This window comes from Lodderomyces beijingensis, assembly GCF_963989305.1.
Source record: "Lodderomyces beijingensis strain CBS 14171 genome assembly, chromosome: 2".
In the NCBI taxonomy this organism is placed as follows: domain Eukaryota; kingdom Fungi; phylum Ascomycota; class Pichiomycetes; order Serinales; family Debaryomycetaceae; genus Lodderomyces; species Lodderomyces beijingensis.
The window spans coordinates 2153509-2180368 of record NC_089971.1 but is presented as its reverse complement, the minus strand read 5'-3'; the positions used below and the strand labels follow the sequence as shown (position 1 = coordinate 2180368).

The 26860-nt window shown below is 52.2% G+C and overlaps 9 protein-coding genes across 9 annotated transcripts; 2 read left to right on the top strand and 7 right to left on the bottom strand. All coding sequences in view use genetic code 12, as the record gives it.

Moving 5' to 3' along the window:
- Positions 1 to 26: 26 nt before the first annotated feature.
- Positions 27 to 1361, bottom strand: LODBEIA_P20520 (uncharacterized protein; the record flags this gene model as incomplete). The annotated part of the gene is made up of 1 exon (XM_066972009.1): positions 27 to 1361. The coding sequence occupies one exon, from the start codon at positions 1359 to 1361 to the stop codon at positions 27 to 29; it is 1335 nt and encodes a 444-aa protein (XP_066828990.1).
- Positions 1362 to 2221: 860 nt separating this feature from the next.
- LODBEIA_P20510 (uncharacterized protein) lies at positions 2222 to 3820 on the bottom strand (the record flags this gene model as incomplete). Its single annotated transcript, XM_066972008.1, has 1 exon — positions 2222 to 3820. One exon carries the CDS (start codon positions 3818 to 3820, stop codon positions 2222 to 2224), a length of 1599 nt encoding a protein of 532 aa, XP_066828989.1.
- Positions 3821 to 3899: 79 nt separating this feature from the next.
- LODBEIA_P20500 (mitochondrial 54S ribosomal protein bL31m) lies at positions 3900 to 4331 on the top strand (the record flags this gene model as incomplete). The annotated part of the gene is made up of 1 exon (XM_066972007.1): positions 3900 to 4331. One exon carries the CDS (start codon positions 3900 to 3902, stop codon positions 4329 to 4331), a length of 432 nt encoding a protein of 143 aa, XP_066828988.1.
- A 5-nt stretch (positions 4332 to 4336) lies between these two features.
- Positions 4337 to 5605, bottom strand: LODBEIA_P20490 (uncharacterized protein; the record flags this gene model as incomplete). The annotated part of the gene is made up of 1 exon (XM_066972005.1): positions 4337 to 5605. One exon carries the CDS (start codon positions 5603 to 5605, stop codon positions 4337 to 4339), a length of 1269 nt encoding a protein of 422 aa, XP_066828987.1.
- Positions 5606 to 5762: 157 nt separating this feature from the next.
- LODBEIA_P20480 (uncharacterized protein) lies at positions 5763 to 7838 on the bottom strand (the record flags this gene model as incomplete). Its single annotated transcript, XM_066972004.1, has 1 exon — positions 5763 to 7838. The coding sequence occupies one exon, from the start codon at positions 7836 to 7838 to the stop codon at positions 5763 to 5765; it is 2076 nt and encodes a 691-aa protein (XP_066828986.1).
- Positions 7839 to 7930: 92 nt separating this feature from the next.
- On the top strand, positions 7931 to 9949 carry LODBEIA_P20470 (uncharacterized protein; the record flags this gene model as incomplete). The annotated part of the gene is made up of 1 exon (XM_066972003.1): positions 7931 to 9949. The coding sequence occupies one exon, from the start codon at positions 7931 to 7933 to the stop codon at positions 9947 to 9949; it is 2019 nt and encodes a 672-aa protein (XP_066828985.1).
- Positions 9950 to 11803: 1854 nt separating this feature from the next.
- Positions 11804 to 12301, bottom strand: LODBEIA_P20460 (uncharacterized protein; the record flags this gene model as incomplete). The annotated part of the gene is made up of 2 exons (XM_066972002.1): positions 11804 to 11842; positions 11891 to 12301. 2 exons carry the CDS (start codon positions 12299 to 12301, stop codon positions 11804 to 11806), a joined length of 450 nt encoding a protein of 149 aa, XP_066828984.1.
- Positions 12302 to 12339: 38 nt separating this feature from the next.
- On the bottom strand, positions 12340 to 12933 carry LODBEIA_P20450 (uncharacterized protein; the record flags this gene model as incomplete). The annotated part of the gene is made up of 2 exons (XM_066972001.1): positions 12340 to 12633; positions 12682 to 12933. The coding sequence occupies 2 exons, from the start codon at positions 12931 to 12933 to the stop codon at positions 12340 to 12342; spliced, it is 546 nt and encodes a 181-aa protein (XP_066828983.1).
- Positions 12934 to 19513: 6580 nt separating this feature from the next.
- On the bottom strand, positions 19514 to 21130 carry LODBEIA_P20440 (uncharacterized protein; the record flags this gene model as incomplete). Its single annotated transcript, XM_066972000.1, has 1 exon — positions 19514 to 21130. The coding sequence occupies one exon, from the start codon at positions 21128 to 21130 to the stop codon at positions 19514 to 19516; it is 1617 nt and encodes a 538-aa protein (XP_066828982.1).
- Between the last annotated feature and the right edge of the window lie 5730 nt (positions 21131 to 26860).

Sequence of the window (26860 nt, the reverse complement as noted above, 5' to 3'; positions counted from 1 at the left end):
AGCGTGGAGGCTAGTGTTATCTGTATTTAGTTTATAGCAACAGGCGAATACCCAGCTACACAACTACTTCCGTACCGCTTCTTTCTGATCTTGGTGGCGGACCGCGGCGGCACTAACGGGTGGAAACTGGCGTGTGTCGGCGTGTTGCAGGAGGAGACAAACCCCCCGCTGTCGATGGACCGTTTGTTGGAAAAGACAGAGCACTGCGAGGTGGCCAGCGGCGGGGTTACCGGCGGTCCCGACTCGAAGCTCAGCGTGGAGGACGAGAACGACGGCGATCTGGGTTTGTAGTAGTACTCGTCGTGGAGCTGTAGCAAGATGTCGGCGAGACGTATGAGCCTGGCATCTAGCTGGACATTGTCTTTGCTCTCGCTGAGCTCCTGCATTACCAGCAGGTGGCTGGAGTGGTAGTTTCGCACAACCTGGATCACTCCCGAGGCCTGGTATTTTTTGGAAAGCACCTCTGTTGTTTTGTTCAAGTGGAGCATCAACATTAGCGCGGTCTTCTTTATCATGAGCAAGCTGGTGTCGTCGAGGCCGCTAAGGAACGCGCCGTGGACTGGCGGCTGCTTGTTTTCCACGTCGTCGTCAAAAGGGGCCACGGTGGTTTCTGTTTTCTCTAGCAACTGTTTCAACGCAGCGGCAGCTGTCGGAAGTTGCAACATTGAACACGCAAGCAAATGGGCAGTGATGGCAACTATGCTGGTCGGCACAGCCAAATAAAACTTATCGTATAGCGACAACTCGCAGAGAAACCGCGCCACGGCACCAACAGCACTCGCAGTGGTGTCGTCGAGGGGCCCGGAAAGGTGGCTCCCCGCGATGCTCAACTGCAAGCAGTCCTCCAACGTCGGGTGACCAATCGACCACTCCAATGTACCAAGGATGTGCATTTCCATCTGCACAAACATCTCCTCGTCGTAAGCGTGGCGGCACATGATGGTCAACTCTTTCAACGTGGGCACTCGCGACTTCTTATCCTCATACTTCCCCGCGATCCACAACGCCGTGCAGCCGACCAACTGGTAATGCCGTTTGAAAACGATCCTTTTGGCGCAGTACCGGTCGATGATGTTCAAGCATAGGAAGAGCGTTTGCGGCTGCAACTTGAAGCTCGAGTGGAGCTCAATGAGAAAGTCTATTAGAAACGGGCGCATGTACCATTGGATCTCGGGCTGCAAGTCAATCATCTCGGGGTTGGCAGAGGAGACACCCTCGAGCGTGGCCAAGGTCTGAACATACTCCTCGTGGTACTCCCCGGTAAGCTTCGCGTTGGCGTGGGTCTCAATCAACTCGTGGATCCGGTGGTAGACTCTAGGCCTGGGGTGCAGCGGCGGCCCATACTTGCAAACTTGCGACATGGCGGATGGCTGGCGAGCAATCAACAGTGGCTTCGGGCACCAGCGAGCTCAGCAAGTTAAATAACTCCAGCCTGGGTTTCCCTGGCTTCACCAGGGAATTCGGAGAATGTCACAAAGAACCAAAGGTGGTGCTTCCCGCGCAAAGAAAATCGTCCCCCCTGCCTGAAGCAGCTCTTGTTTTCAACTTCGCGAGAAAGAGTGGTGTCAAAGGAGTAAAAAATAGTAAACAGAGAAAATACGTAAAGCTGTTATTTTTTGTTCGACGCGTCGCTAAGCAAACAGTCTCCACGAGCAATGTGCAGATGGTTTCAATGGGGAATTGAGCAATGGTGCCCACTGCGAGGCGCTTAGTTGGGGGTATGAGCCAGACCCGATGGGCTGCGTTCACTCACAGCTCTGACTAGCGAAACCAGTTGGTTGTTGGTTCCGTGATAATATTGCACTCGTAGGGGAGAATTTTGGCTGGTTTGAGATACGCGTTTGCGCACTAAAATGTATATACCCCTTTGATTTTTCTGCTCGTGTTGAAAGGGAACGGCAAGGTACTTTTAGAGGTAAATTCAAGGTCCAGAAAACACAGTGAGCGGTGTTAGGTCAACTCTTAGAAGCCCTGCCCATTAGCGTGCTCCAAAGGACGCTTATAGAGGCAAGATATAGGTCCAGCGAGCTCTTTATAAAGGAACCCCTTTCGAGAGTCCCTGGCTTTCCGGTAGAAACAAGGTTCCACGTCTAAAGCTTGAAGAGGGAGGCTTCAGTAATCTCTGTAAAGAGGTACACCATCTAACCAAAGAGCAGAGATATGGAATTGCTTTCGAGGTGGTCAGCTATAGATAACACTACACTATCAACGATCTCATTCACTAGTTTGCGCCCTGGCCTCTACCCTGGCTCTCACTCTTGATAGTTTCATCCACCGATAGCAACAACGTGGCGGCCTCGGTGGCAGAGGCAATGGCGTTGATCTTGACTAGTGCCGGCTCCCAGACAAAGCTCTTCATGTTGTCGCCCACATTCTCCAGCTGGAAGTCCACCCCGTACCAGGTCTCGCCCTTGGCGTGGGCGCTGCGCAACTTGTTCAACAACTCGATCGCGTCCAACCCGGCGTTTTCGCAGAGCTGTCTGGGGATCACCTCGAGTGCCTTGGCAAACGCGGCGATGATCAACTGCTGCTTCCCGGCGATGGTCTTTGCATACTCTCTGAGATACTTTGAGAGCTCCATCTCGATCGCGCCCCCGCCGGCGACAACCTCGTGGTGCGCCACCGCGCGCTTGACAATCATGATCGCGTCGTGGAGCGAGCGCTCCACCTCGGCAATCACCTGCTCGGCGCCGCCACGCAAGATCAAAGTGCACGTCCGGGCCCGGGGGCAGTCCGTGAACAAATTGTACCGCTCGCTGCCGATCTGGACCTCTTCGAAAAGGGCGCAGGTGCCGAGCTCCAGCGGGCGGATGTCCGAGCACGTGCTTTGCAACTGGCCGCCCACGGCCTGCAACACACGGTCCATGTCCGCGGCGCTGACCCTACCGGCGCAGAAAATGTTCCGGTCGGCAAAGTATTGCGTGGCCAAGTCCCCAATAGGGAGCTTCGACAAGACGATGTTGGCGCCCGAGGCGGCAATAGAGTCGAGCTTGCGCAAGATGATCTCCCACTCGGCGTCGACTATGGCCTGGTAGTCGCCAACGCGGTGCACCCTGACCTCGGCGTTGTCTCTTTCAGCCTTCAACTCCAACTCCACGTTCAACGCAAGTATCTTTGGGTCCTTGATCTGCTTTGGCTGCTGCTCAAACCCGGCATACGAAAACGTCTTTTTAAAGGCAACGCCGTTGACAAACATCGACTCTTCAAGGGCGCCCCCGGGCACCTTCTTGATCCCGATGCGGCTCTCGTCCAAGTCGTCCGGGTCGAGACTCCTTACTGCATCGACGGCCATCTTTGTGAAAAAGGCCGAGTTCTGGCTGATTAGTTTCGACGACATGGCAGTGGTGGCGCATTTCTCCAACATCTCTTGGTCCCCCTTGTTGGTGTCCACCGCCAACTCCTCAATCTTTTCAATGCACAACTCGCTCGCGAGACGGTAGCCCTTGGCAATCAAGTGGGGGCTAACTCCGTCCTCGATAAAGCTCTTGGCTTCCTTGAGGAGCTCCCCCGCGAGGATCGCCACGGAGGTGGTGCCGTCGCCCACCTCGGCATCCTGCGACCGCGAGATATCCACGAGCATCTGCGCCGCAGGGTGGACAATATCCAAAAGCTTCAAGATCGTGGCGCCGTCATTGGAAACAGTGGTTTTGCCGTTGGACGCGACGAGCAAAATGTCGGAACCGTACGGCCCAAGCGTGGGCTTCAATGTGTCTTGAATCGCCAAGCAGGCATTGATGTTGGCGATGATCTGGCCCTTGCCCTGGGACGAGTCGGTCCCCTCTTTCAACACGACAATCGTGGGTGTCTGGTTGAAAGCCATGGTGGTGGAAGAAGATGATGGAAGAAAAAAAGAAAATTTTGAGGGCGCGAGAAATATGAAAATCTTCACCACTTCAGCAATGAAACAGTTCATACAGGTCAGGTACAGGTCGGTGTCAATGGCCGGAGAGGTCCACTTGTCCTCCCGCAGAGTGATGCGCAAGATCCAGCAAGGCCGGGCCAGGCCCGCTATATTCTACCAGTTCGACTCCCTAGTAGAGCTCAGCGATGGCTCGGTCATTTCGAGGAGGTCGCCCGCACCCAAGGATGAAATCCGGATGATCAACGATCAAAGAAACAGCGTGCTTTGGAACCCGCACAGGGCCGACTTGGACACGTTGGACTTGACTGCCACGGGCAAGATTGGCAAGTTCAAAGCCCGGTTTGGCCAGTTTGGTGGGGAGCAACACGAGGGAGACGAGAAATTGTTCAGCTTGATGGCGGAGAATGCCGAGGAGATCACCACTGGGAAGTTGTATGATAAGAGAGCAGACTACAAGCGGTTGAAATAGGGCGTTTAGTGTTTTAATGTGGTTTTGAGGTACCCCTCATGGTCGTGGAAGTGTAAGAACTCTAGGGTGGACGCGAGGCACCACCCGGAGCGGCGGAGCTCCTCGATTGCCCACCGTAGCGACTCTCTGTCGCGTCTCTGTACAGCCTTGATGGCGATGGTCTTTATACAGTGGACTAGACTTGCAGGCGCGAGCCTCACGCGGAGCCCCACGCGGGGCGGTTTCTGGTAAAGTCTGTTTGATTGGTGGAGGTGCCACGACGAGTCCCTGAGGATGCCGATGAGGCACCGGATGGACTCTTTGAGGTTGGTCTCCGAGCGGACCATCTCAATGGCAAACTGCTCCAACACGGGGTCGCCCGCAAGGCGGTGGAGCTGGCTGAGGAGGTCTTTGTTCCCTGTATGTTTGAATAAAGTGAGGCACCCCCATTTCGAAACCTCAATGGGGGTCCTCTGCACTAGCTGCCGTGCTTGGTGGGTCTTGCCATCCCAGATCAACCACTTCACAGTCAAGTCCAACTCTCGTGGCGTCGTCTGCCCAATGCTCCCGATGATTGCCCGCGCTCGTGCTCTGTCGCCCCCGTCGATAAACGCCTGTAGCAAGTCGCAGCGAGCTGACCTTGACAAGGGCGTCTCGAGGGCGCTCACCAACAGCTCAAACCTTGCTGGGTCGCGCCTGGCATAGAACGAGAGCATGTAGGAAGTCAACTCGGGGGAGTTTCCAAGCTGCGGGAGTTCGTGGTGGACTTCCTCATCATTGTGGTGGCACCGGAACACCCGCACCAACAAGGCGGCAACCTTTGTTGAGTCCACGAGGTGCTTCGCCAACCTCCACGCCTTGATCGCGGCAATGCTGTTGCCATTGTCGGCGTTGACCTTGAGCACTGAGGCAACAGCGAGGGTCACTTTCTCGGGCCCGAGCAGCTTGATCTCCCCCCACAGGTGGAAAAACAAGTGGTTGGCGTAGGTGTTGCCCACACTGTGCGAGGCAAAGTACTCCAAGCACTGCACCGCCACCGCTGGTTTCACCTCCGGGTACTGCTGCAACACTTGCAACACGCAGTAGGCGTTCTTGGCAAAGTACCGGGGGCTCGAGGCGCATGCGACTTGGATGAGCCGCAACGCGTGGGCCGGCAGCGGGCTGTACCCGCTGCGTTTGCTTTGGAGAAGGAGTGCTGAGGCCCGGGGGATCTGGTTTCTGTCGATTAGCAGTTGCAACCGTGGCTCCACTCCCACACTGAGCGTCCTTTTGATAGTGCGTGTTACTGACCTCATCGTGGGTGATGCTGGAGAGGTTTTCAGTTTTGGAAATTAACAGGATCGATATAGTCGCACTACTCTATGCACTAAATGGTTTCTACAAGTCTTGAGCAAATGTCCATGCCACTGCTTTATAGTGAGCTTTTTACCTCCCCTTTTTTGTTCAACGCCATTACATAAACTTACAATCGCCCAAGCCAAACCCGTACATCACCTTTTCCACGTCTTTTCGTATATCCGCCCAGTCCTTGCGCCGCTGGACAAACTCGTAGATCTCCTCCTGATTGAAGATCCCGTTGAACTTGGACAAGTCGCTGACCAACCGGCCGATCGCCTTGGAGTCGTTGCCGCTGATCAAGTACACGTTGCCGATTTGTTTTAGTGCCAGGAAGAGCGGCGCCACCACGCGCTTGTTGCTGCGGATGCTCCCCATGACGACCTCGAAGTAGAGGTTCAAGTCGGCTATCAACGTTGGTGCGCCTATCATCGACACCGTGCGGCCCTTCAACACCTTAACCACGGTTTGGAAGAACCGCTCGGCTAGTTCCTGCTGAAAGACGTCCACCACCGAGCCCTCCGCGCTGTCCACGAGGAGGTTCATGTTTTGCGAGAGCACCTCGGTTGCCCTTTGCGCTGCCTCGGTAGGGCCCACACTGGGGGAGCCCAGTGCGGGATCGTATTCGCTATCGTGGAGCCGCTTTGTGTAGATGGTCTCGATTTGATGCACCAACACCTCGATCCCTATGTTTAGCCCCTCGGCAACGTTTGTGTCCACTAGGACTTCCAACTTGCGCACGCTGTGTGTCAGGGACACCTCTTTGCAGAACCGGTCCACCATTTGGATGATGGTGTCGGCTGTGTTTATCAAGTCAAAGAACAACACCAACGGCTGTCCCGGGGGCTCCACCGAGGAGTATGTGGGCGACTTTGGGTTGCACGATTGTAGAAACGCGAGCGCACGGTCAAACCCGGGCCGCAAGTGGTCGCTGCCGACGGTGTCCATGACAAAGGTGATTATCTCCTGCTGGGACTGGGCGGCGTCGCTGCGGAGGGTGTGGATGGAGTAGTCCTGGAAGTTGGACAACCGGGACAATGCCGTTTTGGCGTCGTCGAGGAGCCCCATTATGGCCTCCGGAGTGAACGGCTCCACGGGAGCCACGGGCGGTGTTGGGGTCTCCTCCGGCGCCAGGAAAACACTCTTGAGGCTGGAAAGGATGGTAGACTCTGGGGTTACACTCACCACCGGCGGTTTCTTTACCTTTTCCTTCACGCTGGAGACTTGCTCGCGGATGTACTCTGCGGCAAACGGAGCAAACACCATGTCCAAGAGCTCGCGCTGGTAGGACTCGTGCGGCTGTGCCAACTGCGGAATCATGGTGGTGGCGAGCCGGTGGTACAACTGGGGCACCACAGAGAGGTAGGTGCCGTGTTCCTTGGCCTCCACGATCGCCAACTGTACCGCCGTGGCCACTAGCGTCGACATGAGCTCCTCGCAGACCTTGTACATCATGGAGAGGTCAGCGGGGAACGCTGCGTGGACAATATGCGAGTGCCTCCGAAACTCCAGCGTGAGCGCAGCAACTAGCGTGTCCACGTCCTGCGCCTCTATGTTTCCCTGGGCCATCTTCTGGAGGAAAAAGTCCACCAACACCAGCTGGTTATCCAACGCGACGAGGATCTCGGCAAACCGTTTAGTTGTAGGGTACTCCTCGAGGTCAAAATGGATCTCGATCTCGCGCAAGACGGCGTTTTCAAAGATCTCGAGCAACTCGCAGAGCTTCCCGTGGGCATTGCGTCGGGACTCGGGCAGCAAGTCGGCCCTGTTGTAAGCCTGCAAGTTCTTCAACATCCGCATCTGCTCCTCGGGTGTGTGAAAGTCCTGGAAAATCCGCAACCGGTCGTAGCTGTTGCAGCCCACCAAGTCGTAGTAGTACACGCCCAACGCCCGGTGGATCTTGAGCACTTGGTACCGGGCGTTCTTGGCCAGCCGGTAGACGTAGTCGAGGCAGGTGAGGGGGTCCCCGAGGTAGTCCAAGTGGCCCCCTCGTATTGTCTCCTTGCTGAGCGCCACGGCGTTGTCCCAGACGCCCATCTTTTGGAGAAGGGAGACCCATAGCCGGGGCTCGAGGGTGGCCTCATACGCGGATCTTGAAACTAATCCGAACACGAGGAGGTCCCGCACGGGGAGGAAGCTGGCGATCCGGCGGGCGATGGCAGAGGGGATGACAGCGGGGGTGGTTCGAGGCATGGTGGAGGAGGTGAGGTGCGCGTATACAAATTTTTCCACCGTCCATCATCATAAACCCAGGCCCCTGGTCCCAGCCCCTGGTCCCATCACCGATGCGATGGTTGCACCCCAGTGTCTGGTTTGTTTGTTCTCGATGCTTGAGTCTGGCGAGGCTGCGCCAGGCGTCCCTTTCCGATGCCATCGCCTCCTACATCGCCGCCACTGTCTCGGCGCAGGACGTGATCTCGCCCATACAGCCATACATCAGGCACCTCCCGGGCCTCACCAAGCAACTACAACTATGTCTCGACCCGCAGAACAAGGCCGCCGCCATTTTGGCCTCCCCCGTGCACCTCCTCCACCCGCAGGTGTACCTCTACACCGAGCCGCTATGCACTGACGCCCACTCACGAGGCGTGCTCCTCCAGCGGTTGCTTTTCCACAGGTGCTACCCCCAGTGCTGGGACTTGTTCGTGCGCGGGAGCTTGAGCGACGTGGATGAGCTTCTATCGGCGGTGGCACGGATGTCCAACCGCTGCGCGGCGGTGGACTTTGCCTTGGCGATGCCCGACGGTTATGAAAACCGCTCGTTCGGCGTGCAGGTGTCAAAGGCGGTGGGGTATACGCTCGGGGTGGACCCGGGGAGGCTCAAACTGGCGTGGCGGGAGTTGCAGCGTGTGGCCACGGCGGAGGAGGTGTTGGCGAGAGCGCCACAAGACCCTCCGTTGCTCGGTCTTAAACGAGCCATGCAGGTGGCCAGGGACGATGAGACTGCCGCCGTGTTGGCCCACTTTGAGGATGTCTTGAGGGCGCCCGGCTGGGTCACCTCGGTTTGTCCCAGCTTTGACCACAGCACCACCTTGCGGGAGTCCCCGGCCCCCGAGCTGTTGCGAGGCGCCCTCGCCTCCGTGCTTCGCCCCCCGGTTGCCCTCGCCGACGTCGATGTGGTCTACTTGATGAACGTCGGGGTGGACCCCTTGGCGGTGCTACGCGTGTACCAAAAGTCCCCCGCGTTGGTGAACAAGCTCGTGGAGAGGGTGCTAGAGGGAAGCGACGAGGACGTGCGGGAGGCGTACATCTTGGCCGCACCTAGGCTAACCCCTGGGGTAGCCTCCAAGTGCCTTTCCAGGGTGGCCCCAGGCTCCTCGATTGTCCCGTTGCTCAGGGCAGTCCCAGATATTAATGTCGTTGAGGTGTTGGAGGCGTTGGAGCTAGACTCCAAACAGTACATGGAGCTTATTAGGCATTACCACCGCCACCCGCGGGTCTCCCGGTTCTTGATTACCAACTTCTGCAAGCTGGGGCGGGTGGAGGAGCGCCACCTAGTATCCCTCGCCTCCACCCCCAATGCCGCCCGAGGGTTTCTCCTCGAGCTCCACCGGTCGGCGTTGTGCCGGGCGCACCTACTATCCCCCACGCTCCTCCTCAACATCGTGAACGCGCTCCTACAGCTGCTATCACCGGGAGTATCACTAAAGCAGTCGCTCCGCGCAATGGCCACCACCCAGAGGTCCCTCTTGCACAACTCCTTTCGCTCGTTTGCCCAGGCGGTGTCGGTGCTAGAACCCAGAAGCCTAGCGCGCGCGCACAACCTCATCTTCCAAGTCCTCCACTCGCCTCAGTTTTTTCTTGCCGCCGACCCGCAGGCCGCCGCATATTTATACAAGGCCATTGCCTATGATGTGTTTCGGTTCGTGGCGAGGAAAGAGAACAGGTTGGCGGTGTTTGCCGAGATCCTCCCCCACGTTGAGCCTGCCTACTGGGCGCGGCACTGGCACCTCTACAGCGTCGTCGCCAGCGACGTGGCCGCCGCGGGGATGCTCTTGCAGCAGCACTGCGGCCGCAAAATGGAGCTCCGTGGCCAGTTCCCCGCCATCGTGCGGGCGATATTGCACCACCGCGAGTTGCCCATCGACAAGCGAATCGCACACTTGGACGCCTTCCTAGCAACGGCGGAGCACCTCGACTACCCGTTCACGCTCAAGGCCAAGTCGTGCCACGAGATTCTCGCCGAGTTGCAGCGGGGGGGCGGCCATACCCTGGTGCAGTGGGTGGCGCGCCTCGCCAAGCGGAACCGCCACATGCGGCGGGCGTTGCAGCAGGTGAGGGAAAGAACCCAGAGGCTGCTATAAGCGAAGCGCAAAAGCGCGGCCCACAGGCTCTACTTGTTTTCGTGAATAGAGGGGGCTGCAAAGTCCGGGAGAGTGGGCTGAGCGCTCCCCCTAAGGGGCCGCTAACTTTGGCTGGCTCCGCAAGCTGAAGTTACCTCATTGCACTCCTGCAGTTGTCGCTTCAAACTTTGAGCAGTGAATAGAGGGAGTCCGGGAGCTCACCATCGACACTGCGTTGGTTGAGGTCTCTAGCCTCCAAGACTTGGAGACTTGAATAGAGGGTTGGTTTTGAATCCTGATACTTGTTACCACACTAGTAGCTTAAACTTGCCCGGTTTCAACGGGGCTGGCTGTAGCTAATCTTGGCCAAGCTCACATTAAGTCTTTACTTTCAAAACTGTAGCGTGTAGAGGTATCTAAGTCTGGAGCGAGTAGTGACTTGACTGCTCCCCAAAATGATACAAACGTACTTAACCTCTAGAGCTCGTACCACTTTGTTCTGACATCGCCATTGTGTAGGGTGCACATGAACACTGAACTTGTCTTTACGACTGACCATGTGTACCATAGCTTCTTCTCAATGCCAGGGGGGCCCAGTTTAGAAACTGAGCTTGGTAAGGTTACTGCTTAGTCCGGTTTCAAAGGTTGCCGAAACGAGAGAGTTGCTGGAGGGTCGCCCAGTTAAGCAACTGAGGTTGGTGGACTCTGGTGGAATGTAAAGTTCCAGCTTAGCCCGGTTTCAAAGGTTGCCGAAACTAGAGAGGTGCTAGAGGGTCGCTCAGTTTAGAAACGGAGGTTGGTGGACTCTGGCGGACTGCTTAGCTTTGCTACTTTCAAAGGTTGCCGAACGTGAGAGTTGCTAGAAGGGGGCGCCAGTTTAGAAACTGAGTTTGGAGGACCCTGGAAGTCCGCTCAGCTTTGCTACTTTGCCCGGTTTCAAAGGTTGTGGAACTAGAGAGTTGCTAGAGGGGGGGGAGTTTAGAAACGGAGCTTGGTGGACTCTGGAGGTATGTAAAGTTGCCACTTCGCCCGGTTTCAAAGGTCGCGGAAACTAGAGAGTTGCTATAGGGGGCGCCAGTTCAGAAACTGAGTGTGGTGGACTCTGGAGGACTGCTTAGCTTCGCCCTGTTGCGGAGACTAGAGTGCTGGGCCAACATTGGGTCACCTTGCTGCTCAGTTGAACTTTGCGAAAGTGTGTAGAGGGCGGCTTTCAACCAGTGTGTGAGTCTCAGAGCTGACTCAAACTTAGACCGACTTCAGCAATGACCAAGGCCGGCTGAGAGTTGACAAGCCTGGCCCCAGCGTGGCCAGTTCTGGCTCAGAGCTTCAACCTTGGCAGTTACAACGGTTGGCAGGTCTACACTATTACATGGTGTATATTCAATCTCAGTGGAGCGGTCATTGTTCACTCAGCGTCCTCTTCAAAATTGGTCGATTGATTCATCGCCGACTCTTGGACCGACCTCTAGCTTTGTCCAACTCAGGAGATTGGGCAACCTGCTATTCTCAATGTTAGCACACACATTCTCCTTCCAACTTACAACTGAGAGCATGAGGTGATCATTGACTTAGTAGTGAACCTCATCACGGTTAAGCCAGACTTACAAACACTAGCACCTCCAGCGTGGCTTGTCTAGCTGCCGAGCTTGGTGCAGCTGGCTGCTTCCTCGCGGTTTACCCCTTCAATTGGAGGAGGGGCTCTCTCAGCTGAGTCCACTGTAAGAGGCACTGGCTTCTACTGGTAAGTTTCAGAGCTGAAACGCGCTTGTAACATAGGTGCTACTATACCTCAGACATCGTATTTCAAGACGGGGCCTATGTAGTCTATCCAGCGCCTCAGAGTATCTTCCTATGTAGCCGATGCGCTCCACCCTGTCACCAATTCTTCTTCTTGCGCATCCGCTGGTTCGTAAACTGCCGCAGTTAGTATCAGCTCTCCACCGTGTCTCGATCTTTACATACCCAGACTCTCACCTGCAAAGGAGTGATGCCGCACTTCTCCGCGAGGAGCTCCCTCTCCTTCTTGTTTGGAGCCGACTTTCTGTCAAACGCCAGCTCGAGCAAGTACTTTGCTCTGTCACTCAACCGTTGTCTCGTTTGCCTCGGTTTGCCCTGGGAGTCCGCATTGGTCACCGCAATGGACACTTTTCTCATCGCAAAGTGAGGTCTTGCGGCGCTTACCACCGCCGCCTCCTCACAGCTGTACCCCTTGAGTTTCTCCAAAGTCGCCGGGAGCTTGCCCACGCTCCAGGAGACACACGGGTTGATCATGTTCAACGCGGTGTCGTCGCCAGAGTCGCCGACCCCAAGGGCCTTGTCGAGCTCCCCGAGGCTCCGTAGCAATGCCAATCCGCTGTCCAATTCCAGGTTCATGGTGAGAAAAGAAAAAGAAAACTGTTTATTCCGGCGCGCTATCTAAATATATCCTCAGTCACGATCCCCCAGCGGCAATTAAGCGCACCCTTAACCTGAAACAGTGGCGCTGCACGTTTCTTTTGCACCTTTTTAGCAGGGTTGAGTCTGAACTTGAGCCTGGTGCCTCCCCCTGTGGCCGCGCGCTTACTCGGCTGGAACAACTCAGTGTAGCTCAAGTTTGCTGTAGGAGCAGGGGCGAACATCGACTGCTTGCGGTCGTGCCAGATCGACTCGAGGAGGGAGAGATACTCAAAGTACAGCTTGAACGGGCGGCCGGCCGCAGCCCAGAGCTAGAGGAGGTTAGTAGCGGAACAACTAGACATGGCCTCGGTACATACACTTGCTGCGCTTTTGGAAACCAGCGTGAAGTTGGACTTCTTCTCCCGCATCATGCACGAGAGGGCGCCCCTGGCAATGACAAAGCTGTTGCGCGAGCGGAAGGTGTTCTTGGGTGGGGCGCCGTCAACAAAGGTGGTGAACCCGGTGGACCTCACATTGGTGGAGCTGGCAGGGAAGGACTCGGCGGTGGTGAGGCTCTTGACGCCGCGGGGCTGCCTGGGGCTGGTCTTGGGGAAGCTGAAGGAGTACATGGTGAAGCGAGGGGGGGGAGAAAAAATAATTTCTGAGATATTTTCTGGGGTTATAAAGGGGGGCGCGCTACCCTTGTTATTAACTCTAGTTTCAAACGTGGTAGCTGAGCCCCAGCCAGCCGAGAAAGCTGCTTTAGGTTAATTGAAACGGGCAGAGCTCACAACGACAACAGGGAGCACTAGTAGTCTGGAGCCGTGGCAAACGCTGGTTTACAGAGTGAGACTCTAGCAGGCTGAAACAGTCTACCTCAGTTTGGGCAAGTTCAACCAGTAAGACAGGCTTAACTCTCAACTAGCTTAAGCTGGTGGCTTCGTTGACAGACCACCCAGTCTAGTCCAAGTTCAACCGGTGAGAAGACTAGCTCTCAATCTCACTGAGCCGACTACTGTAGTTCCAGGTTGGACAGTGTAGCCAAGTTCAACCAGTGAGAAGACTGAGCTCTCAGTTCCAGACTGAGCCGACTACTGTAGTTCCAGGTTGGACAGTGTAGCCAAGTTCAACCAGTGAGAAGACTGAGCTCTCAGTTCCAGACTGAGCCGACTACTGTAGTTCCAGGTTGAGCAAGTTCAGAGAGACTTAGCTCTCAGTTCCGAACTGGTGACTTGGTGACCAGACCACCCAAGCTTGAGCAAGTTCAACCAGTAAGAAGACTTAGCTCTCAGTTTACAGTCTGAGACTTCTCTGGTCAAGCCCACCCAAGGTTGAGCAAGTTCAACCAGTGTAAGAAGAGTTGACTCTCAACCAAACTGAGCCGAGTAGCCAAGATTGACCAATGTAAGTACAGACTTAGCTCTCAGTTCCAACTAGAGCCGAGTAGCCCCAGTTTGAGCAAGTCCAACCAGTAAGAAGACTTAACTCTCAGTTCCAGATTGAGCCGAGTAGCCCCAGTTTGAGCAAGCTCAGCCAGTAAGAAGAGTTGACTCTCAGTTCCAGATTGACCGACTAGCCCAGTTTGAGCAAGTCCAGCCAGTAAGAAGACTAAGCTCTCAACAAGACTGAGACTACTCGAGGTCAAGTCTCCCCCAATTTGAGCAGTGTAAGACTTAACCCTCAGCTCCAGCCTGGTGGCTTGGTTACCAAGTGTTGTGTCTTCGATGTCAACACCCTCACCTCCCCCACGCTGAACCAAGAAGCTGGAGCCAGTGTCTGAGAGCTAGTAGGAGAGTGGCCCGTCCACGCTGAACCAAGAAGCTGGAGCCAGTGTCTGAGAGCTAGTAGGAGAGTGGCCCGTCCACGCTGAACCAAGAAGCTGGAGCCGGTGTCTGAGAGCTAGTAGGAGAGTGGCCAGTCCAAGCTGAACCCAGGGTCCAAGGAAGATGCTGAAGGTGGTAGGACTGTGTCAAGGAAGATGCTCGAGGGAGTGGAACAGTGTCAAGGCAGTAGATGGAGCTTGTAGAACAGTCAAGAGTCATGATTCCAAACCAAGGTTAGAGCTGGAGCTGGAGAGTAGTGTCAAGAGTGTCAACTCCAAACCAAGGTTAGTGGAGCAGTCAAGTGTCAACTCCAAACCAAGGCAGTAGCTGGAGAGCAGTGTCAACTCCAAACTGAGGTTAGAGCAGTAGCTGGGGAGCTGTGTCAAGAGTGTAGGTGGAGGTGGTAGAGTGGTCAAGAGTGTGAAGGGGGAGGTAGTAGTCAAGAGTCAACCACTCAAACTAAGGCTGGTGGAGCAGTGTCAAGAGTCAACTCCAAACTAAGGCTGGAGCTGGGGGGCAGTGTCAAGAGTGAAGCGGGAGGTAGTGTCAAGAGGGAAGCTGGGGGGGCAGTTCCAAGAGTGAAGCTGGAGGTAGTAGTCAAGAGTCAGCTCCAAGCCAAAGCCAAGAGTCCAAGCTGAACCGAGAGCGTGTAGTCAAGAGTGGAGTCCAACCTGGAGGTGGTGGCAGGAGTCCAAGCTTGTGGCCAGGGTCCAAGCTGGAGCCTAAGGTAGAGGACAGGGTCCAACCTTGAAGTGGTGGTTAGAGTTCAGAGTTCAGAATCCAAGCTGAACCAAGGTGGAGGTGGTGACCAAGGTCCAATCTGGAGTGGTGCCCAGAGTCCAACCTTACCAAGAGTCAGAGTCCAAGCTAGAGTCCAAGCTAGTGGAAGAGTCCAACCTGGCGCTGAGTCCAAGCTCAAACCAAGAGTCCAAGCTCGTGTCCAGAGTCCAAGTTGAACCAAGAGCCCAGAGTCCAAGCTGTAGCCAAGAGCCCAAGTCTAAGAGTCGAAGCCCAAGCTGTAGCCAAGAGCCCAACCTGAAGTCAAGCTGCAGTCAAGAGTGGTGGAGCCAAGAGTCCAAGCTGGAACCAAGAGTCCAAGTCCAAGTTGAACCAAGCTGGAGACAGGAGTTTAGGGTCCAAACTGTAGCTAAGAGCCCAAGTCTAAGAGCCGAAGTCCAAGCTGTAGCTGAGAGTCCAACCTGAAGTCAAGAGTCTAGGAGTCAGAGCTGGAGTCTCAGGGTAGAGTCCAAGCTAAAGCCTGTGTCCAGAGTTGAAGCTGGAGAGTCCAAGCTGAGTCCAAGGTAAATCCTGGAGCTTCTAGTGGAGTGTTGGGGAGTCAAGTTGGAGCTTGCAGCCAGAGTTCAAGCTAGTGCCCAGAGTCAAAGCTGGAGACAGTGGAGTGGTGACCTGAGTCTAAACTGAAGCTGGTGCCAAGGGTCCAAGCTGAACCAAGGGAGAAGCAGTGAGCCTGGAGGAGAGTGAGCAGAGTTCAAACCGGAGACAGTAGTAGAGTGGGCAAGTCCAAGCTGCAGCAGTGAGCGGGGAGCAGTGAAGTAGTGGTTAGAGTCCAAGTCCAAGCTGTAGCGAAGACAGAGCTTCTAGGAGAGTGACCAAGGTGGAGCTTGAAGTTGGAGTCCAAGCTGGAGGTGGAGTCCAAGCTGGAAGTGGAGTCCAAGCTGAAGCCTAGGGTCCAGGTCCAAGCTGTGGCCTAGGGTCCGAGTCCAAGCTGTAGCCTAGGGTCCAAGCTTGAGCCAAGTCCAAGCTTCAGGTAAAGCAGTTCCAGTGAGCTAGTAGGAGTGGACAGAGGTCAAGGTAAGGTGAGTTCACCAAGCTGAAGCCAAGATACTGAAGTGGTTATGGTCCAACCTGGAGCAGTGAGGAAGTGAGCTTGTGGCAGAGTCCAGAGCACAAGCCTAGGCAGTGGAGTGGTGAGCAGTGAGCAGTGGGCAGAGTCCAAGCTTGAGTGGTGGCTAGACTCCAAGTTGAGCCAAGGTAGAGGACAGAGGTCAAGCTGGAGGAGAAGTCCAGAGCCCAAGCTGGAGCGGAGTAGTTTCAGTGAACAGACCAAGCTGAAACCAAGAGACTGGAGGTGGGTCCAAGAGTCCAACCCCAACCGCAGGGAGGGGTCATGGGATCAAGGAAGATAGTAGAGAAAGTAGGACTGTGTCAAGAGTGTGAAGCTGGAGGTAGTGGAGTAGTCAAGAGTCAACTCCAAGCTGAGGCTGGAGCTGGAGCCCGGGTCCAAGCTGGAGCAGTCAAGTAGTTCCCAGAGTCCAAGCTGGAGCCCGGGTCCAAGCTAGTGGGCAGAGTCAAGCTAGTTCCAAGGTCTACGCTGAGGCCAAGGTCGAAGCTGGAGGTGGTGCCAAGAGCCCAAGCTGGAGCAGTGGAGAAGTTTAAAGTGAGAACCGAGAGCCTGTAGTAGTAGTGGTTAGAGACCAAGCTGGAGCTTGTAGCCAGAGTCCAAGCTAATTCCAAGGTCGAAGCCGAAACCAGTGGAGTGGTGTCCAAGTCCAAGCTGGAGCAGTGGAGTGGTGTCCAAGTCCAAGCTGGAGCAGTGGAGTGGTAGTCAAGGGTGGAACCAAGATTCTTAGAGCCCAAGTCCAAGCTGGAGCTAAGGGCTAAGGACCAAGCCGAGCCCAAGTCTACAGCACAAGGTAAGGGAGGGTGAGGTCACCAAGCTGAAGCTAGGTAGAGAGTCCAAGCTGGTGGTGAGAGTCGAAGTCCAAGCTGGAGGTGAGAGTCGAAGTCCAAGCTGGAGGTGAGAGTCGAAGTCCAAGCTAGCACCTAGGTCGAAGCTGAAACCAGTGGAGTGGTGTCCAAGTCCAAGCTGGAGTCCAAGCTAGAGACTGGAGCAGTGAAGCAGTGTCTGGAGTCCAAGCTTGAGCTTATAGTAGAGTCTCCAGAGTCCAAGCTGGAGCAATGCCCAGAGTCGAAGCAGGAACCTAAGGTCCAAGTTGAACCAAGGTAGACCAAGGCCGAAGCTGGAGCAGTGGTTAGAGTCCAAGCTGAGGCAGTGGAGTGGTGGTTAGAGTCGAAGCTAAGGTCCAAGCTGGAGCTTGTGTCCAAGGTGGAGTCCAAGGTGGAGCCCAACTTGAAGTGGAGTGGTGAGCAGTGAGCTGACTCCAAGTTGAGCCAAGGGAGAGTCTGGAGTAGTGAAGTACAGTGTCGAGCCCAAGCCTGGAGCAGTGGTTAGAGTCCAAGCTGGAGGCCAAGCTGGAGTCCAAGGTCGAAGCTTGAAGTGGTTACCAGGGTCCAAGGTCGAAGCTTGAAGTGGTTACCAGAGTCCAAGTTGGAGACAGTGAAGTAGTTTTCAAAGTCGAAGTTGAGGTTGAGGTCAGGGTCCAAGTTGAGGTTGGTAGAGTAGTTTTCAGAGTCGAAGTTGACCCCAACTTCACTATGTTAACTATGGCCAACTTCACCTCTTCCTAACTCCACCAGTATCCACCTGGACCCACTTTTGAGGCTACAGGGTGACTCGTGGAGGCCTGCTCTATACACTAGGAATGTGGTTGAACCCTCAACTTCAATTTTTCACCTACTATCGACCCTCCCTCCGGTCGGGTCATGACCCCCAACTTCACTATGTTAACTATGTGAAGTCTTAACTATGGTCCAACTTGGACCCACCCTAACTTCTTCAATTTCGAACTTGACCTACTTTTGAGACTATGGGGTTACTGGTGGAGGCCTGCTCTATACACTAGGAATGTGTTTGAACGCTCAACGTCGAAACTGCGCGAACTCATTCAGTTCTCAAGTTCATCTAATTCTGAGACCACAGGGTTACTCCTGAGAGTCTCAACTATACACTAGTAAGGTAATTGAACCCTCAACGTCGAAACTGCACGAACTCATTCAGTACTTCACTTGAGTCAATTCTGAGACTATGGTTCGACTCGCGGGGGCCTCCTCTATACATTAGAAATGTATTTGAACCGTTTTGGGCAAGTTTCAAAAGCTCACTAACTACTCCTAACTATGGACTCTTAACTATGGGAACTTCACCCTTCTCCAACTCACTCAATTTTCACCCCCACTTAATTTTGAGAATATAGGGTTACTCACGAGAGTCCACTCTACCACTCAGGAAGTTGTTTGAATGATTTTCAGCGAGTTTGAAAAGTTCAAGAGAGCCGCAGTGTTAACTATGGGGCAACTTTGAACCTCTATAACTTCCTCAATTCTCACCCCCACTAACTTTTGAGAATACAGGAAGACTCGTGGGAGCCCAGGCAACACATTAGAGTGGTGGTTGAAGTGTTTTGAGCGAGTTTGAAGTCACTAACTATGGCCACTAACTATGGACTCTTAACTATGGCCTACTTGGGACCTCTATAACTTCTTCAATTTTCAAGCGTATCTAATTTTGAGAATACAGGGTGACTCGTAGAGCCTCAAACTAAACACTAGAAGTGTATTTGAAGTGTTTTCAGCGAGTTTCAAAAATTCAATAGAGCCCCGGTGTTAACTATGGGGAAATTTCAACCCTCTCTAACTCCTTCAATTTTCACCCTTATCTAATTCTGAGACTACGGGAAGACTCGTGGGAGTCCCTACTACCCCTCAGGAAGTTATTTGAACCGTTTTGAGCGATATTCAAAAGTTCACTAACTATGGACTCTTAACTACTGTTAACTATGGTGACTTAACTATGGTGACTTGGCACCTCTCTAACTTCGTCAATTTTCAACCTCTGTTAATTCTGAGACTATGGGGCGACTACTGAGAGTCCCCTCTATACACTAGAGATGTAACTGGGCCGTTTTGAGCGAGTTTGAAAAGTTCACTAACTATGGCACTAACTATGGTGACTTAACTATGGCAACTTGACACCTCTCTAGCTTCTTCAGTTCTCAACTTGACTCAATTCTAAGACTACGGGAAGACTCGTGGGAGTTGGAACTACCCCTTAGGAAGTTATTTGAACCATTTTGGGCGAGTTTCAAAAATATCATAGAGCCACAGTTAACTATGTACTAACTATGGCCACTAACTAGTGTTAACTATGGGCAACTTCAACCCTCTCTAACTTCTTCAGTACTTCACTTGAGCTACTTTTGAGACTATGGTTGGACTCGTGGAAGTCTGGACTATACACTAGGAAGTTATTTGAGCCGTTTTGAGCGAGTTTGAAAACTTCACTAACTATGGTGACTTAACTATGGCCAACTTCGCACCTCACTAACTCCCTCAATTTTCAAGCTCAGTAAATTCTGAGACTATGGGAAGACTCGTGGAGGTCCCCTCTATACAGTAGTGATGTATTCAGACCGTTTTGACAGAGTTTGGTCACTGACTTCCAATCCCTCCCTCCGGTCGGAATTGGGCTATACTAGAGCTCCCTCCTCCAATCCCTCCCTCCGGTCGGGATCGGAGTCGGGGTCGGTTACGGGAGTATCCCCTGCGTCACCAACTGATACCTATCATATATCCTCGTCGACAAGCTCTCCCGGCTCTGCGCAATCAACCGCTCCACAAACACCTCCGCCTCCCCCTCATCCAACTCCAAGTGCAACCTCCGCACATCCATAAACGGCGCCAACCTTTCCCACCCCCTCCGCAAATCCCTAAAACAAACCTTACACGTCTCCACAAACAACCCGTACTTCTCCCCCAAAATCTCCACGTACTCCCCCGTCAACTTAAACGGCGCCGCCTCGAACGGCCCCGGCGCGCGCCCGAGCACAAACCCAAAATCAATATGCACCACATGCCCCTCCCCGTCCACCATAATATTCCCATTGTGCCGGTCCTTCACCTGCATCACGTAGCACAAGATCGAGTAGCTCGCCAACGACACCGCAAAGTTCTCCACGTTGCGCACGTACGCCTTGAGGCTCGTCGCGCGCTTCACCGCGTGGATGCTCAGCGCGGCAATCACCTCCACGAGCGCCGTCGTCGCGCTGATCGGCACCACCCGCATCTCCTTCACCCACCCGCGCGTGTACACCCTCGCAATCATGCTCACAAGCTGCGCCGCGCGCGCCTCCTCCACTATCTCCGCCGCGGTCTTGACGATCACGCACGCCAAGCTCCACCCGGGGTACCGCCCCCACGGGCTCTGCGCGCGGATGCGCGCGCGCCGCTCCGCGTACGTCTCCTCCGCGGCCTCCGCCCGGAGCGACGCCACGAGCCGCTCCCGGATCGCGGGGTCCGTGAGCTGCCCGATCATGGCCGCGGCCACCACCGTCTGCGCGGCCTGCGCGGTGCTCTCGGGGCGCGGCGGCGCGCGGAAGGGCTCGCCCAAGTCGGCCTCGTCCGCGAGCTCGGGGTCGCCGCGGAGGTACTCGAGGAACAAGAGAAACGGCGCGCGCTCGGCCAGGCTCAACACCACCGCCTCGGGAAGGCGCACGATCTTGTGGTCGACGAGCTGCGGGATGTCCACGCCCGCGCCGGGGAGCTGCTGGTTGAGGAGCGCGAGCTCGGCCTGGAGCGCCGCCAGCCGCGCCTCCTTCGGCAACTGCACGAGCCGGTGGGAGATGTTCTGGAGCTGCATGATGAACGTGGTCTCGCGCCGCGTGTAGCCGGTGTCGGCGCCGGCGAGGGTCGAGCCCAACTCCTGCGCGAGGATGGGCGCTATGGTGGCCCCTGGTAGGGCGACGCAAGTGGTGTACGCGGCCACCGCCACCGCCAGGAGCGTGTACCGCGTCTCCTTCGCCTCGTTGTCGGTGAAGAGGACGTGCTGGAGGCGCGTGAGGAACGCGCGGAGCGCGGGGAGGAGCGCGGGCGCGATGTTGGGGAGGATCGCCTGGCACCGCCAGAAGGTGACCACGCTGAAGTGCGGGTGCGCCACGGCGTGCGCGAGGAGGAACGTCTCGAGCGCGCGCGAGCCGCGCGTGACGAGGTCGACGAGCTGCGGGATGTAGAACTCGAGCTCCGCGGCGGGGTACTCCTGGAGGCGCTGCACGAGGCGGTGCTGCACGGCGATGTTGTCGTGCTCGCCGAGGAGCTGGAGGCAGCGGTGGATGGGGAGCCCGGGCTGGGTGATCTCCTCGAGCGACATCTCTGTTAATATTCTTCCTTTTGCAAAGGTCTGGGTGTCAGTCGATAGCGGAAAAGTTGGAGAGTATGACTGTGGCTTGGCGTGGGGTGAGCAGCGATATCGACTGTGTGAGCTCAATCCAAAATCTTTATGTCAATGCAGCTCTTCCAGTTCTCAAGTTCTGAAAAAGTGCGAGCTACTATCGAAAAGCCCTGCTTCTGAGCTTTGTTATGACACCAGCAGCTGCTACTAAGGTCTCGTATTGGCGGAGCTATTGAAGTTTCAAGTCGGGGGTACTTTTGCCACTGCCTTATGAAATTGTTGTCTTTTTTAGTGTCCAACTTTGAGTTTCCCTAACTCACTCAATATTCAAGCTCTGCTCAAGTTCTTGGTTTTAATCGACAGCCGAACAGCTGAATAAAATGATAGTGATAGCTGTTGCTAGTGATCAGCGATATTGACTGTGTTATTGCGTGTGCAAGTTTTTATGACAATGCAGCTCCCTCAATTCTCAAGCTCTTTAAACGATCAAGGTACTATTCGAAAGCCCAGCTCTTGCTCTTTATTTTGATACCAGCGGCTGTTCGAAAGGTCTCGTATTGGGTGAGATATTGAAGTCTCAAGTGGGGGCTCTTTTGTCACTGCCTTATGAAATTAAGTCTTTTTAGTGTCCAATTAGAGCTTCTCTAACTCGCTCAGTTTTTAGCCTTTTTTTAAGGTCTGGGTACCAATCTGGAGCTAGTACGCTGAATAAGATGATTGTGATAACCGTTAGTGGTGAACGGCGATGCTCGCGATGTCCTGGCGAGTCTAAATCTTTCGCGTAGCCTAACTCGCTCAGTGTTTACGCTTTCTAGATGGTGTAAATTGAAGGTGATAGCCCTGCGTTTGACCTTTATTTTGGCACCAGCGGCGTTTACAACGGTCTCTTAATGGGTGAGTTATGGAGGTTCCAAGTGGGGGCTGCTTACCTTGAAAATTTGTAAAGTCTTTCTTAGTATTTTTTGACCTCCTGTAACTCGCTCAATATTCAACCGTTTTTCAAGTTCTTGGTATTAATCGAAAGCCGAGCAGCTGAGTAAGATCGTAAGAATAACGGTCCGTGGTGAAGAGCGATGTGTGCTAATTTAGTGCCGGTGCTAGTCTTTATGTCAGCGTAAGTCTCCCAGTTTTGAAGCTCTTTATATGATCAAGATATGGTTGGAAAGCCCTTTATTTGCGCTGTAGAATGGTATAAGCAGATTACCGGTGGGTAAAGTACCGGTGGAGTTATCGAGGTTCCAAGTGGGCTCTTTACCTACTTCTTTGAAAATTTGTTGTCTTTTTTAAGTGTTTTTTTGGCCTTCTCTAACTCGCTCAGTTTTCAACAGTTTTCCAAGTTCTCGCTACCAATCGGGAGCTGAAATAGTGAGAACTTTGATAGAGATGGCGTCTGCTTGAGACCGGCGATGGTCGCAATGTTACTGCAAGAGCAAGTGTTTACGTCAATGCAACTTTTTCAGATTTTAACGTCTTCTTACGATGAAGAGATTGTTTGAAAGCCCTGCTTCGGAGCTATATTTTGATACCAGCGGCTTTGCGAAAGGTCTCTTATTGGATGAGTTATCGAGGTTTCAAGTGGGTGCTACTATAAAAACTTTTTTCAAGTCACTAGTGTCTTTTTTCTTAGTATTTTTTGACCTCACCTAACTCTCTCAATATTCAAGCTCTGTTCAAGATCTCAATACCAATCGATAGCTAAAATAGTGGGGAAGCAGCTGCGAATAGCGGCGGTTGAAGAGCAGCAATATTGACTATGTTATCCCAATCCCAAGTCTTTATGCCGATGTAACTTTCGCAGTTTCAAACCTTTTCAAATGCTGCAACTTGAGAATGACAGCCCTTTGTTTGCTCTTTATGCTGGTATAAGCAGACCTCCTTGAGGTTGAGTATTGGTGGAGCTATTGAAGCTTAAAGTGGGGGCTCTTTACCTACTTGAAAAAAATTTGCTAAGTCTTTTCTTAGTGTTTTTTTGAGCTTCCCTAACTCTCTCAATATTCAACCGTTTTTCAAGCTCTCGGTACCAGTCGACAGCTCAAACGCTGGAGAAAAGGATAGTGATAGCGGCTTTTAGAAATCAGCTCGGTGCGCGATGTTATTTCGGCTCAACTGTTTATGTCGATGTAACTTTCCCAATTCTCAAGCTCTTTACACGATCTAAATACTGCTGGATAGCCCCTTGTTTGGTCTTTATTTTGACACCACCGGCTTTTGAAAATGTCTCGTATTAGAGTTATTTCTACTGACTTTGAAAATTTTGCCAAGTTTCTATGCCAATTTTGACGGATTCTAAGAGTTTCTGTACCAATCTAAAGCTAAGACGCTGAATAATCTGACAGTGATGACAGTTGTTGTGAGAGGGGTTCTCTGTGTTATTGCGGTGCTAGTATGTAACTCTCTCAGATCTCAACCTTTTTAATTGTTGTAAGTTGGAGGTGATAGCCCTTCATTTGAGCAGTATTTTGATATAAGCAGCTTTGGAAAAGGTTAAGTATTGGCGGAGTTATTGAGGTCTAAAGTGTGCGCTCTTTACCTACTTTGAGAGTTGTTGTCTCGAGTCCAACTTTGAGCTTCTCTAACTCGCTCAGTTTTCACGCTCTCCTCAAGGTCTCGGTACCAATCGACAGCTGAAGAGCTGAATAAGATGATGGTAATAACTAAAAGTGATGAAAACCAATATTGACCGTTTCACGGCGGATGCAAACTTTATGTCAATACAGCTCTCCCAATTCTCAACCTCTCTGTACGATCAATATATTTTTTGAAAGCCCTTTGTTTGCTCTGTAAAACGGTATAAACAGCTTTTAAAAACGTTCAGTATTGGTTGAGTTATTGAAGTTGCAAGTGGGGGTGCCTTTACCTACTTGAAGAAAATTTGTTAAGTCTTTTCTTAGTGCCCAACTTTGAGGTTCCCTAACTCGCTCAGTTTTCAACCTATTTTTACGATCTCTATACCAATCGACAGCTAGGGAGCTGAATAAGAAGATGGTAATAGCCAAAAGAGATGAAGAGCAATATTGACTCTGTTACTGCGTGTGCAAACTGTTAACGTGGGTTCACTCCCTCAGTTTTTACGCTCTTTCTACGATCAAAATACCGTTGAACAGCCCTTGGTTTGCTCTTTAATTTCGTATAAGCAGCTTTTGAAGAGGTTTAGTATTGGTGGAGTTATTGAAGCTCCAAGTGGAACTACTTTAAAAAAATTTTATTAAGTCTTTCTACTGTCTTTTTTCTTAGTAGTTTTTTGAGCTTCCCTACCTCGCTCAGTTTTTAACCTGTTTTTACGTTCTCGGTACCAATCAATAGCTAGAGAGCTGAATAAGAGGATGGTAATGCCGGTTGGTGGTGAGAAGCGATATTGACTCTGTTGCTGAAGGTGCAAGATTGATGTCAATGTAACTTTTTCAGTTTTAAAGCTCTTTACAAGATCAAAATATTGTTGAAAAGCCCTGCTTCTGAGCTTTATTTTGATACCAGCAGCGTTGACAAAGACTACGTATTGGCGGAGTTTTTGAGGTTGCAAGTGGCTGCTACATTAAAAAATTTTTTGTTAAGCCGAGGGGGGTGCTTTCCAACTAGTCCAACTTTGAGCTTCTCTAGCTCACTCAATATTCAAGCTCTGCTTACGTTCTTTATATCAATCGACAGCTACAAACCTGAACAAGAAGATAGTAATGACGGGGGAAGGTGAAGAGCGATATTGACTCTGTTAGCCCGACTTCAACTTTTATGCCGGAGTAACTCCCTCAGTTCTCAACCTCTCTACATGATCCAAATATTGTTAGAAAGCCCTCGTTTTGCTCTTTATTTTGGTATAAGCCGATTGTCAGGGGGAGGAGTATTGGTGGAGTTATCGAAGCTGCAAGTGGGTGCTACTTAAAAATATTTTTGTCAAGCCGAGGGGAGTGATATTCTTTGTGCCCAACTTCGAGCTTCTCTAACTCTGTCAATATTTAAGCTCTGTTTACGTTCTCGGTACCAATCGACAGCTAGAAAGCTGAATAGAATGATGGTAATGCCAGTAGGTGGTGAGGAGCGATAATGACTGTGCTAGCCCAGTCCCAAGTTTTGTCTCAATGCAGCTCTCTCAATTCTTAGCCTCTCTTTACGATCAATATATTGTTCGAAAGCCCTGCTTTTGAGCTTTATCTTGGCACCAGCGGCTCTTACTAAGGTCTCGTATTGGTGAAGTTATCGAGGTTCCAAGTGGGGTGGGGACTTATACCTACTTTGAAAAAATTTGTTAAGTCTTTTTTTAGTGTTTTTTTGAGCTTCTGTAACTCGCTCAATTTTCACTCTTTTTTAATTCTAAGACCACAGGGTTACTCGTGGAAGTCTCCTCTATACATTAGTAATGTAGTTGAAGTGTTTTGGGCGAGTTCAGTCACACTAACTATGGCCACTAACTTGGACTAGCTATTATTTTTCGAGTGGCTCAACTTGACGAGTTACCTTTCTTACTAATGTTTCTCGCGCGGTGATTCTGCGCAGATTGGTATAGGCGGGAGCTGAAATGGAGCACTTTTCAGTGTCTGTCAAGGTTGGGATTTTGTAAATAAATCCCCCCGTGAAACAGTCACACGATACTTAACTGGACTTAGTGTTGTCGTAGTTTTGACCTTAATGTCACACGACACTTAACTGTTTTAGGATCGGTGTCACACGACACTTACCTAAGTGTGTTAGTGTCACACGACACTTGACTGTTATATCTTAGTGTCTTACTCTTGTGTCTTAATGTCACGCGACACTTACCTGGACCAACTCTTGTCTTAGTGTGTTAGTGTCGCATCTCAGTGTCATGTTTTTTTGTGACACTATACTAGTGTTAGTATGGTGTTAGTGTCTTAGTATGGTGTTAGTGTCGCATCTCAGTGTCATGTTTTTTGTGACACTATTAGTGTTAGTGCCTTAGTGTGTTAGTGTCGCATTTTAATGTCATTTTTGTTTGTGACACTGGTGTCTTAGTGTCAGTGTCGCGTGTTAGTGTCATTTCTTTTTTGCGACACTCGTCTCTTAGTGTCAAACTGTTAAGTCACAGTGTCGCATCTTAGTGTCGCGGTTTCTATGACACTGCTGACAGACTGTTAGTGTCGCATTTTATGTCTCGTTTTCTGTGACACTGCTGCTAGTACTCTATTAGTGTCTTGTTTAGTGTCTCGTTTTATGTGACATTGGTGTCCTAGTGTCCTAGTTAGGTGTTAGTGTCTTGCTTTAGTGTCTCATCTTTTGCGACACTGCTAGTGTTGTGTGTTAGTGCCTTGTCTTGGTGTCTTGGTGTTGTATGAGTGTCGCATTTTAATGTCGCGTTCTCTGTGACACTGGTGTCTTAGTCTGGTCATACTCTTGTCTTAGTGTTGTGTGTTAGTGTCTTTTTTTAATGTCTCGTTTTATGTGACACTATACTAGTATTGGTGTCGAGTTTCAGTGTCGCGTTTTTTGTGACACTATGTCTAAGTCTTGTGTTAGTGTCTTACTCTTGTCTTAGTATGGCATGTTAGTGTCGCGTCTGAGTGTCTCATTTTTTTTGACACCAATATTGACACAGTGTTCGTGTCTTACTCTTTCTAGTGTCTTAGTCTTGTGTTAGTGTCGCGTTTCAATGTCGCATTTTATGTGACACTGATACTTATACAATGTCTTAGTGTCGCGTTTAATGTCCCATTTTTCGCGACAATGGTGTGTTGGTATGGTGTGTTAGTGTCTATTTTT